Below are 19,125 nucleotides of genomic sequence, written 5' to 3'. Positions count from 1 at the left end.
TATATTTCACCACATCTCTACCTCTCTTTAGATCTGAAGAAGAGTCATACAGACTCAAAACGTTACCTCTGTCTCTCTCTCCACAGATGATGTCAGACCTGCTGAGTTTTTCCAGCATTTTTGTTTTCATGTCTTGATAATGACTTGCTCAGTCGAGCAGGACACCTCAGAAAGGCAAAGGCAAATTCTTTACATATGGAATCAGATTAGAAGGTCATCGAGACCCTATTTGAGTCAGAGGTCTAAGTAGGGCAATAATGACGGTGTCCCCTGTTGTAAAGGTTTATTTGGTGTAATACTAAGGTCTGGAGGCTTGTATGGTTGAATATAAACTGTTTATTGTTAGCCCATAACTATGTACATTTCCAAAGTACTTCCACGCATGGGTGCTGTCTACATGCAGGCTCCTTCCAGAATCAATCACACAGTCTGCTGTCATGTGACTCTACATCATACAGTGGGTAGTATTGTTCTCCAGTCCCACATTAACCCTTGCTCTGCTGAACACCCTTATACTACAATAGCATATTAAAGGCATATACAAATTCCCTTTTATTTTTAAAAGAAAACTTTCCCCCCTTCCAACGAAGTTTAACTATTTACAATACAATCACTATTTGCTATCCCTTATCCCCTCTAAAGTCTTGGACTTTATCAATTCAGATGGTCTTGAGGCTTGACAATTATTCAAGATCTTGTTCTGTCACATTTGAAGGAATGGTAGTCTCAGTTGCTTTGGGTTTGCTTTGTCAGGTTGGCATTGAAATTGTAGTACTCTGTATTTTCAGTACTTGGTTATCTCCATTTGCTTCACTTTTTATGCTCATTTGAGTTGTGTTTCTTTTTATCAACACCCCGTTTGCTTTGTTCGAAAGCCGTGGGCTTGTCCCATTTTTTCCAAAGAAAATGTGCACTCCATTCATTCTTACAGTGGACTTTTTCTGTGGGGCCTGCCATGTTCTTCCTGGACATTGACATTTCAAAAATGGAACCTTCATTTCCACTTGTTGCACAGTGTCAACCGAATATTTGTTTACTGTCTTATTTTCCATCTTTTTGCAAGCTTTTGACCCTTTGCATTCAGCTCATCAACTACTCTGGTGAGTTCAGTTGTCTTTGTTTCAGAGTTATCTGTGAAATCCTTAAACACACTTAACAACTTCACCTGGGCATTCAGTTCTTTTCCGAATCTTTCTTCCATGGCCACTGACTGCTCCTTCAATTCTTTCAATTCACTCGATAGATCATCAATCTGTTTCCTCGAGTTTTCCTTTTCTGCATTTAAAGTCTGGATTTGCTCTTCCATACTGTGCATCTCATCTTTCATGTTCTTCAGATTGGATCAAAGTTCAAGAACTTCATTGACCTTGGTTGTTACTTCCACATTCAACCAACTATTCTGACTCATCAGCAATTCCTTCTCCTGTCCCAGGCATTTTTCATGATACTTAATAGAGATCTCAGATGCTTGAAGTTCATCAAGTTTTACTTGAAGACCTATCTTTGTTGAGCTTGCTTCCACAAGTTTATCATTTAGGCATTTCAAGTCCTGTTTCAAGCGTTCAACTTTCTGCGAGTCACATTCCAGTATCCTCATCAGTTCTTGTTTGGCATGAGCAAACTCCTCTTTCATACTTGAAAGTTATTTCTCTGCATTGATCAGTTTTTCCTTAACAGAGCCTAATTCATGTGTGCTACCAATCAAGCTCACATTCTTGAATTTTACCTCTGCTAGTTTGTTTTGGAGACTCTTCTTGCTTCTTTGTGCGATCTACTACTTTCTCTTGCAACTGCTGTCAACTTTTTCTTGACAGTCTAGGTCCCTGATTTTCATTTCATGTTTATTTCTTTGGAAATATAGGGCAGAATTTTGCCGTCAGCGAGCAGGGGGCCAGACCCGCTCACCAACGTGTAAAATAATGTGGGATGATGTTGGGCGGAACCCCTGACGTCATCCCGCCCCATTTAAATTTTCAGGAAGGCAGAAGCACAGCAAAATCAGCTGTGCACCTGCCGACCTTTCAATGGTCAATTGAGGCCATTGACAGGATCATTTAAACAATTAAAGGACCTGCCCGTCCAACCTTAAGGTTGGCGGTCAGGCCAGGAGCCCCAGCGGGAACTAGAAAAAACATGAAACCTCATCCACGGTAGGATGAGATTTCATGCAGGGTTGTAAAAAGTTTAATAAAGTTTTACTATAATTTATGAACATATCCCATCTCATGTGATATTGTCACATGAGGGGGACATGTTAGGGAATTTTTTTTTCTATTTTTAATATTTTTAAAAGTGTAAGCAATCTCCCTGAGGCAGCACTTAGCCTCAGGGAGATGTGCACTCATTCATGCGCATGCGTGAAAGAGCGCAGTCTCACTTTTGGGGAATCCCCCCTGCCCGCACAGGGAGCGCATAGCACTTCCCGCCGGACGTCACGCTGGGCAGGCCTTAATTGGCCCGCCCACGTAAAATGGTGGCGCAGGCCGCTTCTCCGGCGGGGATTGGCTCCCCACCAGGCAGAGATTGGGTCAGGCCCACCCAACTGACAGGCAGAAAATTCTGCCCATAATATTTTTCCAAGTTTTCTTCCAAACATCCAACCTTTTTCTTCAGCTGTGCAGTCTCTTTCTTGGAGCTCTTGGCTTCCTCCTGAAATGTAAAACATTGCTGAGTCTCCTCCGCCAGCTAATTCTTCAGTTCGTTCAGAGTGACATCAAATTCATTTTGTTTCTCTTCATAACCTTCTAGAGGAACAAACTTTGACTTAGGGGACCCTTGTAATGTATGAAGGTCCTACAACAGGGCTTTCTTTTCTTTGAGAAGCTCAATTACTTCATTTTGAGTCTTTTTGTAATTCAAGAGACTCCTCAAGTTTCTTCTGCTGTTCTTCCATTCTGCTTTTCAAGATAGTTTTCATTTCTTCATGCTGCAAGGTGCTCCTTTTGCATTTGATCTTGGGAAAACCATATGTTCTTTCAACTGTTTATTTTCTTGTTGACCTCTTTCCAATTCACACTGTACTTCAGTACATTGCACTGTCACTACTGATTGTTCCAAAGCTGCCTTTGCTGAAGTAATATTCAACATCTTTTTTAGCTTTTCATGTTTTCCATGGCTACATATTGAATCTTCAAAGAGTCTTTCAGGGTCACAACTTATTTATGTGCCTTTTCTGCCTGCTGTTGTGCCCGGCTATATAGCTGGTTGAATTTTCCCAACTGCCGCTTTGATTTGGCAATGGTGGAATTGAAGGTCATTATTTCCTCCTTTGTTTGTTCAGATCTCGAACAGCATAGTTCATTGAAGATTACAGTCCATCATATGTTTCCAAAAATATATACCTAGCTTGAATCTTGTGCTTCAAGTCTTCCAGTTCAGCTTTGATAGGAACACTTGCTGATTTTATTTCTGCTTTTTCTTTCTCCACCACAGGTCTGTTTCCTTGTTGTTCACTAACGGCTTCTGGTACAGTTCTGGAAACACGCCAGTGTCTTTGAAAAGGAAATAATTTGGGACTTCTGTTTAGAGCTGCCCAAAAAGGTAGATCCTTAGGACTTCAAGAAAGTTCTGTGCCTCTCTGGCACCATTGTGTAGTTTGTTCATGTGCTGTCTTTTTCCTTTTCATCACTTTGCTGGGGCCTCTCTTTGTCTCTTTTTAAGCTCTGGTCCTCAATTTGAAGATTGAAACGTTCATCAAAGGCATTTAATATTTAATTGAAGCTGGTTGAGAACTTATCAATGCACTTCATTAGGATTACTTTGTCAGCAAGTTCATCAAATGAGTGTAAAAATATATTAATCTGGACTTCTTCAGATTTTGTACCTAGACCTGATGCACTCTGATAATTTAAAAATGTCCTTCTCCAGGACACCCAATTGTTTGTTAGGCTTAGCCCTGGAATGACGCCAAACTGACCTGGTAAGTTGCATTTTTGCTCCATGGTCATTTAATATTTTTCTGTAGTTACAGCTTTAAATGTTTTTGCTCTTTTAAGAATGTCTATGCAGAAACTGTTCTTTTTTCCTCTCTCTTCTTCCTGTGGTTGTCAGTTTTGGGAGGCTCCAGTTGCTTCAACAGGACTGTTTTTTTCTCAACGCACAAAAAAAAATCTCTAAACCTAATCATGCTTGTCAACAATTCACTCCTCTGAGCCATGAAGATCAATTTCAAGTCAATTTTTTTGTTTACCCTGCCTACCATTTTGTAATCTTTTTTACTTCAGACCAGCTCGGCCACCACATATGGCGCTGGCTGGGGCTCTTGCTGCAGCTTTCTTGCAGCTGCACTCTAGATGTGCTAATCTTGATAGCTGCCTATTTTAAAAGGTAAGTTCAGCTTTTTCACTGTATTTTGCTCACCCTTCTTGTGATTTGGCCAGGTTCCTTGACTCTGCCTTTGATCAGGTCTGGCAATGGACCTCCATATGCCCTGGTGGAGTCCTTCAGTCTCCACGTCTGTGATGGAGCTTTTAATTTAGGCAATCTCCAACTGTGTCTTCAATTTCTTTTTAGGTGATCTCCAACCATGTCTTCAATTTAGGTGCACTTCTCTCAGGTCAGGCTTCACTTTCTTTAGTTTTTCATGTTTTGAGAATCAAGGTTCCTTCTTCAGATTCTCTGGGATTTCAGGCTCCATCCTGCACTGCCACCGTGTTGTAAAGGTTCATTTGGTGTCTCACTATGAGGCTTGGAGGCTTGTATAGTTGAACGTAAATCATTTATTATTAACCCATATCTATATACATATCCAAGGTACTGCCACGCATGGGTGCTGTCCCATGCAGGCTTCTTCCAGACTCAATCACACAGTCTACTGTCAAATGACTCTCTACATCGCACCACGGGCAGTACTGTTCTCCAGTCCCACATTAACCCTTAATCTGCCAAGCACCCTTATTATACTACAATGGCATGCTGCTATCCCTTAAAGGCATAGACAACACCTTGTCAGGTCAATTCTGTCAGGAGGGAGTTTGTGGGCCATATGGCTCAGGCAGGTAAGGTTCTTTATCTTAAATTTAGGGTGTCGGTTGGGGGTAGTTAAAGCCCAGGTCAGGGGTCCAATATCATCCCATCTACTTCCGGATTTAATCCAGGTGAGTTTTCAGGCAAATGGGTAACCTTCATGGAGCTGTCAGGTAAGAAATTAAAATATTCAAGGAGACAATTAACTGAGGATTTAACCCAGCATTTTGACTTTACCAGTCAGCACACAGGTTTCCAAAGCTGTGTGGAATTCACCAGGGTCAGCTAGAGTGCAAGAGCTCAGTTGGGAGTGCTTCTTCATTGGCAAGCTGGGAAGCTTTCAAACAATGAACCGAACAGCTGAAGCCATGTCTTGCTGCAGCACTGCTTCTAAGAGTATGCTTCCACTGTTTGACAAGTGATTTTCAACTTCCTGGAAGTCAGTTCATCTGTCTTGGACTTCGCTCACCTTGACCTGCACTTCCCTGCTGTCAACATTCAGCGTAGTATGGGAGCAGCTCATGAAGTTCTACCTTGGACCTCTGATGAGGAACAGGGGGAGCAGCACTACCACCACCAACAGCAGCAACAGGAACAACACCAGCAGCAGCACCAGCTGCTTTCTCCTCAGCCACATACTGTTCCACAGGGCAGAGGGATGGACGCAGAGATCCAGCTCCAAGGAGGAGAGATCCCCCAACACAGGGTCCACAGGCGGGGGATCAGCTCTCTCGACATGTGAACGCTAGTGCCTGAAGAGGCTCAAGTTCTGATGGCAGATCATGGCTGACATAAGACCTCCTTCCCAGTGGACCAGGTGGGCACCCATTGCTAGGAGTTTTCAATGGGCCTGTCACTGGCGGGCCCTGCTAAAGGATTAATATCTTTAGTTAGGAACAAAGCAACAATCTATATCCAGCTGACTACATTGTTTGTCCTTGAATATTATCGTTGGCAAGTAAGGATGAGCTATGAAAATCAACTTTGACTTAAAACAGACAACTGACTGAACTGAAATGCATTGAGAAAGCCAATTACTGTTGTCCTGATTAGAAGAGTTCAACTAAGAGATATGCTGTTGCATGAAAGCCTTTAGAACGGGATTCTAAAGGGATGTGGAGGCAGAAGGAATAGTGGATGGAATATAAGTGAGGCCTATTAAAAATTAAATTCATCCAAAAATGGCAGTTCACTCTGATTTGCCTGCAGCTAAACTTCAACTTGTTCAATTTTCATTTTTGTTCCTCAGGGATCCAGGGCCAGGACAGCTCAACATCCTGCTTTGAGTCAGGCCATCCTAATGTCACAAATATAAATCATTAATGGGGAGGGAGAAGAAAGCACAAAGCTTTTTTCTCTCCTCTTTTATTTCTCTTGGCACAACCTGTAAGCTGGCCATCTTTCCCTCAGGCCGTTCTACTAATTCTATTATGAATATAACAGCCTGAGGGGGTCTCCCAATAATTTTTCTTGCATGGCTGAGATCATGAACTTACAATAAGAGGATTCAGAAACTCCATTCCAAAGCCCGCCATCCACAGGCCAGGACATTGAGGTCGGCGAGCAGGGGGGCGGGCTCACTCGCCAACATGTAACATGACGTTGATGTTGTTGGGCAGAACTCCCAACGTCATCCCATGTCATTTCAATTTTCAGGTGGGCGGGGGCATAGCCGAGTCAGCTGTGCACCCGTCGACCTGTCAATGGCCTACTGAGGCCATTTAAAAACTAATTGAAGTAATTAATGGACCTGCCATCCAACCTTAAGTTGCATTAACTGAACAGGCCAAGAGCCCTGGCGGGCTTCAGAAAAAATATGAAAGGGTATCATGAGGATTTTTTAAAATGTAATAAAAGTTTGAATAATAGTGATGGAGATGTCCCAACTCATGTGACATGAGGGGACATGTCAGGGAAATTTTATTTTTGTCCATTGACCATTTTTGAATTTGACTTCGATCTCCCTGAGGCAGCACTTAGCCTCAAGGGGATGAGTGTGCTCTTTTGCGCGCATGCGTGAAAGAGAGTACTCTTGGCTTAGGGAATCCACCCTCGCCCGGACAGGGAGCGCATAGCACTTCCTGGCGGACCATCACGCTGGGAGGGCCTTAATTGGCCCGCCCATGTAAAATCGGAGGCGCGCATGGACATGCCCGCTCCTGCACTTCCATCCCCCCCACCCCTCCCATCACCACCCCTCCCCGACCGGGGGGAAAATTCTTCCCATAGTGTACCATATGGACTCTGAACACCTCATACCAGCAGGCAGGCACCATTGACTACTACAAAATAAAGCAACACGGCAGTCCAGCCAGAGGTGATTTTTAACATACAACTTGAACAGTTTGCAAAGGTTAAAGGACAAAGTAAAGTTTCATGTTCACAATAAAGTGGAGTTGGGATAAGGATTGCATGGAGTAATTACTATTTTAGAGAAATGTTTTGATAAGCTTTTGTGTGTTTCCTTTGTCTATATTTGCTGAAGATTACCTAATCTCCATTTCTAAAGTTCTATTCAACTTGCCTATTTTTCTTGATTTACACTGCAGTAAGAGGAATTCTCTAGATGATTGTAAAATTGTGTTACAGATAATTTTATTGCCATTTTATGTCTACTCTGCCCTTTACAATGCTTTTGTATTCACCATTGAAAATTGTAGCTTTTTGTCCATTTGTTGGAGCACCCAAGAAACAAAAAGAGCTTAGAAACTTTTCAACCACATCTGCCACTGCTATTGCTGTTAAAACTTTGCCCTTTGTTTCAAAATACATCAATAACATTTTTGAAGCACTCTCTCACAAGATGATTTGATATTGATTTTTTTCTCCCTTCAGGAAATCTTCACATGTCATGACCTTCTTTTATTTTGATATTGTTTATCTTTTGGCTCAAGGACCCAGCACAGTGCAAGCTCATGGAAAGCACTTTGAAGTCAATTCAAACACTGGCAGAATGCTATTTTCTGCGGATGAGAACGAAGTGGTGGTCGGCGCTGATAGACTTCGAGTCACAGGTATCGAATGTTACAAACTGCTCACATCAAGAAGACAAGGTAGTAGGCATGCAACTTAAGTCAGCTACTTAAAACTCTGAACTCTGAACTCTGAAGTAAATGCCATGGACAGTAGGAAAATCCACTGGAAATGTTCACATGGCCAATCCGACCCCAAGAAAGAAAGAATGTGTATGTGTGTGTGCGCATGTGTGTGTGTTTTTACTCAGGGGTTTACCACCTTCTTCTATCACTGCGCACTCTGTTTCCTGCACTCACTAAAATCAGGACATCTGTAACATTGCACCCCCCTCCTAAGTAGAGTGATGCAAAATTGAACAATTTCAATGCCACAATTTAAGGTTAGTTTCTAACAATAATTTCAGAGTTAAACTCTGGCACAAGTTTAACTGCTAGAGTTTTAGAATAGAGAGGAAGGGAACTTCTTTTACATAGAGAGTAGTGAGGCTGTGGAATTCAATTTGATGCTCCATCGTTGAATACATTTAAGGTTGGAATGGACAGATTTTTGGACTCTCAGGAAATCAAGGGTTCATGGGAACAGGCGAGAAAGTGTACTTGAAGCTGCAGATGAGCCATGATAATATTCACTGGGAAAGCAGACCCAACAGGCCATGTGGTCTACCTCCGCTCCTAATTCTAGTGTTTATGGCCCGAATCTTCGGCTCAGCAAGCTGGGGTGGGGCCCACTTGCCAAGGTGTAAAATGCCGTGCGGTGACATCGGGCGGGCGTCCTGATTTCACCACATGTCATTTAGATTCTCAGTTTGGCGGGTGCGCAGCCGAGTCAGCTGTGTGCCCGCCGAACTATCAAAGGCCTATTAAGGCCATTTAAATATCAGTTAAACTAATAAACTGAGCTGCCCGTCCAACCTTAAGGTTGGCAGGCAGGCAAAAAGCCCAGGCGGGATGAGGTTTCATGAAGGGTTTATTAATTCAATAAATTTTTTCATTAATGTTCATTGACATGTCTCAGCTCATGTGACACTGTCACATGAGGGAACGTATCTTAAAATTTTTTCCTTTCTTTATTAAAGTTTTGGGAGTTTTAACTAATCTCCCGAGACAGCTCTGTGCCTCAGGGAAATTTCTGTGCTCTTTTGCGCTGAGCGGGCCTTAATTGGCCCACCCAGGTAAAATGGTGGCACGGACCCCGCCCCGCACAAACCCCGCCCGCCCCCGATGGGGGGAAAATTCTCCCCTTTGTGTTCTTGTGGTGAGTAGATGAGGCAAATTCTTTGGCCCAAAACACCCAAGGAACTATTTCCCCTCCCAGCACCATAACTTCATTGAATGTATGGCAGGAACTCAGTTTACATAATGACATTACCCTAGATTCTGTTGTAAAGATGAAAGAGAGGACATTATCATACTGCTTCACATAAGCTAAATGTATGTCAGCTTCAAAGACTTGCTGATCTTAGTACTCTCGCCAGTGACAATGGAGATTAAATGAATTGCTAAGAATTTGAACATCTTCCAGTCATGTTATATGTTGATTTGAGCTCCATTCACTCCAGCAGAATGTGAAAATACAAAGTGTTTCTATAGATTTTTGCACTAAATGGTGTAATACCGTACAGTCGTGGGGAAGGATGTCCCAGGTTAGATCCTTAGGCTATGCAGTGTCAGCTTGTATCATCCAGGACAGTGATTGGAGCAAAATAATTGGGATCAGTGCTCCTGAGCTATGGGAAAGAAAAGAACACTATCCATTAGGGTCCATACTCTAGATCAACATCAAATAACCATTGCCTATCTTAAATGGATCTGGCCATGCCTCATGATCAAATAGCCTGCCAACTTTATTCAGCAGGTCTGGCAGCATCTGCGGAGAGGAACAGCACCTCATCTTCCAACTAGGCACTTTACAGCCTTCCGGACTGAATATTGAGTTCAACAGTTTTAGATCATGAACTCTCTCCTCCATCCACACCTCCCTTCCGATCCCCCCCTTTTTTTCCAATAATTTATATAGATTTTTCTTTTCCCGCCTATTTCCATTATTTTTAAATGTATTTCCATCCATTGTTTTATCTCTACCTTTTAGCCTTTTTCGAGTCCTTCACCCCACCCCACCCTCACTAGAGCTATCTGTACCTTGCTAGTCCTGCTTTCTACTCTTAATTAGCACATTCCTCAGATAATATCACCACCTTCAACACCTCTTTGACCTTTTGTCTGTGACATCTTTTGGTTATCTCCACCTATCACTGGCCCTCTATCCAGCTCTACTTGTCCCACCCCACCTTAAACCAGTTTATATTTCACCTCTCTTCTATTTTTACTTAGTTCTGTTGAAGAGTCATACGGACTCGAAACGTTAACTGTGTTCCTCTCCGCAGTTGCTGTCATAACTGCTGAATATTTCCAGGTATTTTTATTTTTGTTTTGGATTTCCAGCATCCGCAGTTTTTTGCTTTTATTTTTTCCAACTTTTATTGTCCAGCTTATGCATGAAGAATGATTCTTGAGCGAACTATGGCAGTTGATACCATACTCCATGCAAGTAAATGCCATTAGGAGACCCCTTACAAAGAGGCACTACTTTATCCTTCTGAGGGGCTTTAGTACACCCCACCTCGCCCAGTCTCCAGGAGTAGCAAGTTGCCTAGATGCAGGTGGATTGACAGACATTACAAACAAGAGGGAAAGAATGCTGATGATGTAAAGATTTTCTTTTAATTTCTAAAATGTAACGCTTGCTATAATTGAAGGTTATTATAGTAATGGAGTTATTTCTTTGTTCTAATATTTGCACTCCTGTAGTATTATATTTTTATTCAGCATCATGATAAGCAGCATGCAAGCCCAGGGAGTTATAACATTTCCTAAGCCCACGGGCACTTTTAAAGTTAAGAGACAAGGCAAAATTGTAACGATGTATATCAAGCAAAAGTGAGCTCCATATATTTTGCTCTCATTTTTTTTAAATTAAATGTTCAATAAATTAAGCAGGATGAAGTTGATGCTTAACAATATTAACAGCAGAACTAGGTCAACAAAGTCTTAAGTAAAATTGCAGAACAATCATCAATTTTGTTGAAACCTGCACTAAAAGGACAGACATCAGGAAAGTAAACATATTTGCTAAGTTTCAAAATTGCAAGCTTTAAATAGGCAATACATGGCCCCAGACTGTATTAATTGTAAGAGGCATTTCTCAGGAATTATTAGTAAAATAGAATGTTCCCTTGCAAATAACCTTGAGCATAATTCCATACAGTTCACAGCTGAGTACCAAGTGAAGTGGGTTGATGCATACTGTCCAAGGTGACCTAGTAAAGTTCCAGATTCAAAATATCTGCTACAAGAAAACTTTATGAAAAAAGTCACATCCAAAGACTAGCTTTTGCCAAATTTTTTTTCATATTATCAGCCCGATAGGTTTGTATTATTATTAGAATGGTCAGTGTTTCGACTGGGAAGCTGAGTTTGTGTAGAACTTTATCAAATTCTGTATATCAGGCAAAAGATCCTCTCTGATGCTGAATTGAAGCTTAACTTCCTGCCTTGGTATATGATGGACAGGAGCTACCCAGGTAGGGCTGAATTCAATGTCCACTGTAGTGCCCACATCTATCAACCAGGAAGCTGCTGGCAACTCCACTGTCATTTCCAGAGTTCCGATGGGAATATCTATCAGACAGCCTATTGCCTGCAGTCAGCATCCCAGGGCTTTAAAGGCAAAGATCCCAATTCCAAGAGTTGCCAGCCAATAAGGGAGCTGGTAACTCCTCAATCCTAGCAGTGCCACTAGGAATGGCGACCAGTGCTGGGACTATAGCAGACACTGGTGAAGCAGCAACGATGGAGAACCCTAAAGAGAGGTGATTGGGGTGGGTTTGCAGGGCCAGTACGGCAGGCCCCATCAGGGGGTAGGGAATGTTGCTGATGAGGGCAGGCAGGGGGGCTCTTTCAATGGTGGCAGCCCTGGCCACAGGCAGGGCCTCCATGGGGCACAGGATGCCTGATCATGAGGGTCCCATCCCTGCGCCCGCAGGGTGAATGTCAGGGCATAGCTGGGGGGGTCTTCCCACATGGCCCCCTGCAGCTGGAAGAGTCCACTTAAAGGCCTCAATTGACCCAGGTGGCTGGAAGGCTGACCTCAATCTTCCATCCCCTGACTTAATCAGGATAGGGGGGAGTCATGAAGATGATGGGCTCTCCACCCCAAATCCTTCCCCACCCAATTAAATGGCCCCCAGCATCACATGACTCTGTTGGAGGTGGTGGGGGGGAGCAGTGGTGGATGTGGGGGAATTAAATTCTGCCCATTGTTATGCATTTAATATTTAACAGTTTTTAAGTATATTTGGTGAGCGAAGAATGTAGGCCCAATTTTAACCAGGCCACTATGAGAATGACTTTGGGCAGAGTAAAAGTAGCAGTTGTATACTTGGTGCACCGTTCCCAACACGCTTGCCATCTTTTGGGAGAAATGTCCACTACAGGTAGGCAGGAGCTGCATGAATACATTCAAATTACATGAAATTCAGTGTTTTACAATGCAATTAAGACCCCAGTTAATTAAATATCATGGAGTACCACCCAGTGTCTGCCCCCCCAGCCCCCGCCAGTAAAAATAGCAGGATTGGTGTCTCAGCTGTACTGCTATCTCACATAACAGACTGGCTGGCATGACGTCTGCCGTCTCAATTCCTCTGCTCCCCTCACTTACTCTAACCTGTCTGCCTCTGAACTTGCTGCATTCTGTTTTCTCAGGTCTAAACCTGACTTTGTCAGCAAACCTGCTGACAAGGAGGGATGCTGTTGTTGTCTGGCGAACTGACATCTACCTCGCAGAGGCTGAGTGCCAACTCTCCGACTCTTCTTCCTACTTTTCCCTGGATCATAGCCCCACCACCGAACATAAAGCCATTGTTTCCAGAATAGTCATTGACCTCAACCCCTCTGATGATCGTTCCTCCATGGCTCCCTACCTCATAGATGTTCAACCTACACAGCTCACTTCTATATCCTTCCCAAGATCCATAAACAGGACTGCCCTGGTAGACCTATTGTTTCAGCCTATCCCTGCCCCATTGTACGAATTTTTTCCTACCTTGATGTTACTTTTTCTCCCCTTATCCAGTCTCTTCCTACCTATATCCATGACTCTTCCAATGCCCTTTGTCACTTTAAAAGTTTCCAACTTCTGTTGGAAGTTTCCTAATCATCTCCTCTTTCCCATGGATGTTGTCTCTAGAACTCCATCCCCAATTAAGGTTGCCTGAGAGCTCTCTGCTTCTTTCTCGAATGGAGGCCCAACCAGTCCCCATCCACCACCATCCTTCTCCACCTGGCTGAGATTCTTGTCACCCTGAACTACTTCTCCTTCAAGTCCACTCAATTCCTGCAAAGAAAAGGTGTTGCCACATGGGCCCCAAGCTATGCCTGCCTTTTTGTGGGATATGCTGAACATTTATTGTTTCAGTCTTATTCAGGCCCCCTTCCTCAACTCTTTACCCAGTAAATTGATGACTATTTGTGCTGGGTCCTACTTTCTCCCAGAATTAGAAATCTTCATCAACTTTACTTTCAATTTCTTTTGGTTTCCCATGGTCCATCTCCAACCTTTCCCTTCCTTGACTGTTTCCATTTCTGACAATCGATTATCAACTAATATCATTATAAGCCGACTGACTCCCCCAGCTACCCCAACTACACTTTCTCACACTCTACACCATTTAAGGACTCTTTTCCATTCTCCCGCTTCCTCCATTTCTGTTGCATCTGTTCTCATGATACAACCTTCCACAACAGCATTTTTGAGATGTCTTCTTTTTTCCTCAAACGAAAATCCTCCCCCACCATGGTTGACAGGGACCTCGGCCATGTCTACCGTGTTTCCCATACTTCTGCAGTCACCCCTTCTCCTCCCTCCCAGAACCATGATACGGTTCCCCTTGTCCTTACCTTCCACCCCTACTGCCTCCGTATTCAACAGGTCATTTCTGCCATGATCAGTGTGACACCAACATCAAGCACATCTTCTCCTCCCCTCCCCTTTCAACATTCTGAAGGGAACATTTCCTCCGAGGTGCCCTGGTCCGGTCTAGATTCTCCAAAACCCCATCCGATTCCCACACTACCTTTCCATGCAATCGCAGGAGGTGTAACACCTGCTCTTTTACCTCTTCTCTCCTCACTGTCCAAGACCCCAAACACTTCTTCCAGGTGAATCAGCGATATATGTATATTGCTATGCACTTATTGCAATCTTGCCTATTGTATTTGCTGCTCACAAGTGGATGACCCCTTTTCAGAACGCTGGCATTCTGTCCTCAAGCTTCCAGCAGCCCATCATTTTAATTCCACTGTGTCTCCTGCCAATGCAAGGTGGCCACCGATACCTGTCAATGCATGCGCACTTGGCCATGGATGCACAGAATCCTATGTTGCCATTTGCAGAAGACACAACAGTGCCAGTTGGAAACCATTCACCCAGTTTCTGAGCCCCACAGAGGGTGGGCAGTGGGGCTATGCTGCTATGACAAAATGGCTTATTGGAGGAAAGGTGTCTTCCCAAAAGAATGGGGAAAAAAATGAAAAGAAAAATGTTAAGGAAATCAAATGGGATAAAGAAAACTGTGGGATCCCAGAGAGATTCTGCTGCCTGCAGTGCAATTCCAGGGCCAGTGATCAAGGCGCATGTGCCCAGCATAGCATTGGAAGCAAATGCAGCTTTTTAATTCTCCACCTTGCTCTCAGGCTGATATCTCTGTCCTCGGCCTGCTGCAATGTTCCAGGTGAGGCGCCAGTAAGCTTGAGGAACAGCACCTCATCTTTCAATTAGCCACTTCTCGACTCAACATTGAGTTCAACAATTTAAAAAAACTTTCCTCCATTGTATTTCCTTTGCTTGTTTCATTCTCCAGTTTGGCCTTGGAGGACTAACTTTTCTTTCATTCAATCTCTCCTGTCTTCCGTCCTATCACAGACCTTCCTTTTGTCCTTGTCCTACCCACCCCTTGCTCAAAACCTCTCTGACTTTTCCCAGTACTGATGAAAGATCACGGACCTGAAACATTAACTCTGTTTTTCTCTCTTTATTGATGCTGCCTAACCTGAGGATTTTTTCCCAGCATTTTCTGTTCTTATTTCCAGCATCTGTAGTATTTTGCCTTTAGACTGGATGGCACTTTGAGTTAAAATGTTGAACCTTGACCTCTGAGACCTGATTCAAATCTAGCCAAGATTATTAGGGTGAAGGTTTCCTCTGTTTAACTGATAAGAGTCCAGTGTCAAATAATCAGGATAGTTTCAACCTTGTTTCAAACAGATGGCAGGGAGAATTTATGTAGAGATAGCCAAGAAGATACTAAGGTGCTTTTCCCTGCCCTATAATCAGCCTACGAAGATTTTATGTTGACAGCAGGTGAAATAAGTTAAAGTGCTTCGTTCCCCATGCTGACATCTCCACTAAAACAAATTTCAACTTCACCATTAGATTTTATTTTGTTACTGCTGATACTAAGATAAAGCGAACATGATGTAATTGTATTACAGTACTATATTTATTGTTCTACTCTTGATGTTCTGGTCAACAACAGTTAGTTTAAATATAGTACAGTAAAAATACATTTTTAGGGCCATCCTAAGATAATTTTGTCTAAGAATGACTTATTGAAATGGTAAAAATATTTACATAGGACACAGGTCCTTTATTATGGGAGAGATATTTTACTGATCTCAAAAGTACTGCTATCTTGTGATAATCCTTCCCCTAGTGTAAGTCATGGCCCAATACTTCCTATCATGAAAAGTAATTTGCTGCCCTTATGTTAAAAAACATTAGATCTTCTTGAAACTATAACATTACTTTTACATTCCACAGCACTATTGTCAAAGATAAAAAAAAACTGCACGTGCGCAAATTTGTGAAGTTGTGATAACTCAGCCACTCTGAAAGGTCGATTGCTCGTTGCTGGATTTTATTGCATGCTGAGCATTCAACCCAGCCATGGCTTCATCTTGTGGATGCAGCATTTATATTTGCTGCTATGGCACTGCTTTCTCCAGAGATACAGCAAAAAAAATCTCTTCATGCAGCACATGATACCTCTAGAGGCAGCAATGCCACTTCATTTACTTTATAGTGCTGTTGCTGAAGCAGTGCCCAAAGTTAAAGAATGCATAAAATAGTCTATTGTTTATGACTGTTCAGGAAGTCTGTAGTAAGCCTAAAAATGTAAGTTTCTTGACGAAGTATTATAGTCCATGGTGCAGCTCATCGGTGTGGCGACTATTCGCTTTTTCTAGCTTTCCTAAGGAAACATTATAACAACAGATATAACATTATAACAATGTATAGACTGGGTGTGCACATTGATATCACTGGTCTGTTCAAGATGGGCCCTGCTGATTGAAAGGTATGCTCCATGACTACATCAAGAAAGGAAAATGTTTATTCGAAGTAACTAGTACAAGCTGCTTTTCCTGAAATTACTATACTTAATCGAATTTGGGGAACCAAAACATCACATGTTATTACGATGAATCAACTGCACTATTTGTCTCCTGACAAACTCAGGTTTTCAGATTATGTATTACACATTGATGAAATTAATTTTCCATTATAGTTTTGGCCTCAAATCGACATATAATATGCATAATTGTAAATTACTTATTTTAGTAGAAGTAGTCTCTATTAAAAGGTTAAATACAAAATATCAGTTAATTTAGCTCAGTGTTTTGTGATGGGAAAATTAAAATGGTAATGAGTAAAAATGCAGCAGATCAGCATTTATTTCAGCTTCAGTGACCAGAAAATGGAGTAAACATTAAATTCATTATTATTGCTTGATTAAATTAATTCACTCCACATGTATCAAAAGTTATGTTTTCATTACTTTTCGCCTCTTCCATTGATGTGCAAAATGTGTGTAAGGATATGTTTAAAAATTAGACAGTTTCTCCCCTGTGCAATTTCCAGCTCGTCGCACAGGCAACACGTGCAGGTGGCTAGCTGACATTTTCACAAACCTCACCCAAGGGTGGAATAAGAAGGGTCAGCAACATTGCCAGAGTAGTCAGGAGTTTTGGAGATAGTTTGCTGCTGGTTGCTTATTGGTACTTGGCAGCCTCATTTCCGTTTGGGCCTTCATTCTTCGTATTTCCAGGCTTCATTTCAGAACTCATTGCTGCCTACAAGGCCCTCAGAGGATTCAGACTATGTGGATCCTTCCAGGTGTCAGACAGCCTTCCCTTACCCTGGTAATGGGGATTGTGGTCTCCGCTGATGGCACCTCCTCTAAGGGGGAAGAGAGGCGCAGAAGGGAGAGGAGGCCACGTGTCCTTATGCAGCTTCCAGGGAGGGACTTGTGAAAGGAGAGGCACAGGCACAAGGGATGCAGGGCCCACAGGTAGTCCAAAGCAAAAGGGGCTGCAGAAAATGCCACTATCCTGTTGCCAGGGTTTACAGGCAGCGATGCAGCTACCTCAATATGCCTGAGGTGCAATGCCGAAGGAGGGTCAGCCTTTCAAGGGACAGCATGACCTCCATTTGCCAGATGACTGGGCCCTGAGATCAGCTCATATATGGGTGGACATCCCATGCCAGTAGCTCCAAAGGTCACAGTGGCCCTCAACTTCTATGCCTCTGGCTCTTTCCAGGGGTCAGTGGGGGATCCGTGTGGAGTCTCCCACTCAGCTGTCCACAGTTGCATCAAGGGTACTGACCTTTATTCTTTACCATATGGATGAGGCCAGTCAGGCTGAGCGAGCCAGAGGATTTGCAGTGATTGTTGGGAGTCCCCATGTCCAGGGTGCAATCGACTGCACACGTGTGGCCATCAAGGCCTCAGCAGGTGAGCCGAGTGCCTTCATCAACAGGAAGGGCTTCCACTCCATGGACGTGCAGATAGTGTGTGATCACAGGATGCAGATTCTGCTAGTCTGTGCAAGGTAATCTGGCAGCTCCCATAACATTTATATCCTCTGACATCCCCAGGTGCCGAGGCTCTTCAGCCCTCCAGCCCAACTGGATGGAAGGCTGCTGGGTGACAAGGGCTATCCGTTGAAGGGGAAGCTTATGACGTCTCTCTGCCACCCAAGAACAGAGGCAGAGCAGCATTGTAATAGGAGCCATGCCTCCACAAGGGCGGTGGTAGAGAGGACCACAGGTCTTCTCAAGATGCATTTCTAATGCCTGGACCATTCAGGGGATGCATCACAGCGTGGGTGTCACTGATAGTGGTTGCATGCTGTGCTCTCCACAATCTGACACTGGCAAGGGGGTCTCACTGGAGGAAGAGGGTCTTGACATAGCTGCACAGGCCACACATGACGGATCCAGTAGTGAGTCAGAAGAGGTGCACGGTGAGGAGCATGCTGAGGGCATGGATTCAGACCTTGGTAATCTCCAATAGGCAGAGTCACCAGGGACATCTTGATCCAATACTCCTTCAGCTGGGCTACCAAAGATCAGCTTCAACCGCATGCCAGGGTTGCCGCCTCCATCCCAGAAGTCTGAAAGGATCCTTTTGTTTGAACACAAAGAACCCTCAGTGCCTGTGCAATAAAGTTCTGAGCCACTTGTGGCCAGCATTATGTACTGGTGTACCCTGCACCAATAAAATGAAAACATGAAGCATACTCAGGCCAAGACAACAAAAACAAAATTCATCTCATTTTGACAATTCCAAACTATTTACATAACATTCTCTAGTCTTCATTCCCAGACCAATATAGATAAAGTAAACATAAGTGAACATAAAATCACCCACAACCTGTCCCTCTTGTGCTCATGGTACGTTTAACTTATGCTTGCGAGTGCTACATCTAGGTGCTCCCCCCTCACTGGCACCAGCATTGGAGGCAGCCTGCTGACTCTGGTGACTTGTTGGCCATGATGACCTTGGCCGTCGTCCTTTGGCCAGTGGAGCCTGTGCTGGCCCCGCCTGGGGGGGAGTGGCCAGTGCCACGGCTGGCATCTCCCCAGTTGCCACAGCCTCATCAGATGCCACGGTCACTGGCGGAGGTGGGGGGAGCTGCTGCCATCATCTGGAGCACCCTGAGAGGAGCCCACAGAGATGACAGGCAGCTCATGCTCCAATGTGAGGTCGCTCTGGACCTCCCTGCACACCATTGAGGGACGGGCACCTAATTGGGATACTGGGTGCCTCATCCGTCTCCCACACTG

At 43.6% G+C, this 19,125-nt stretch overlaps 1 protein-coding gene across 9 annotated transcripts in view; it reads left to right on the top strand.

The window, feature by feature from the left end:
• The window catches only part of sgcg (sarcoglycan, gamma), a 1,081,295-nt gene that overhangs the window by 638,895 nt on the left and 423,275 nt on the right, over nucleotides 1–19,125 (top strand). For all 9 annotated transcript variants that reach the window (XM_041199459.1, XM_041199458.1, XM_041199454.1 and 6 more), the window contains one exon: nucleotides 7,860–7,979. In XM_041199459.1, the coding sequence (XP_041055393.1) occupies nucleotides 7,860–7,979 (120 nt within the window). The remainder of the gene's footprint in view (nucleotides 1–7,859; nucleotides 7,980–19,125) is intronic.

The sequence above is a fragment of the Carcharodon carcharias genome, chromosome 11 (genome assembly GCF_017639515.1).
Source record: "Carcharodon carcharias isolate sCarCar2 chromosome 11, sCarCar2.pri, whole genome shotgun sequence".
Taxonomy (NCBI): Eukaryota; Metazoa; Chordata; class Chondrichthyes; order Lamniformes; family Lamnidae; genus Carcharodon; species Carcharodon carcharias.
The sequence above is the reverse complement of the archived record's forward strand: the minus strand, read 5'-3'. Positions and strand labels throughout refer to the sequence as shown.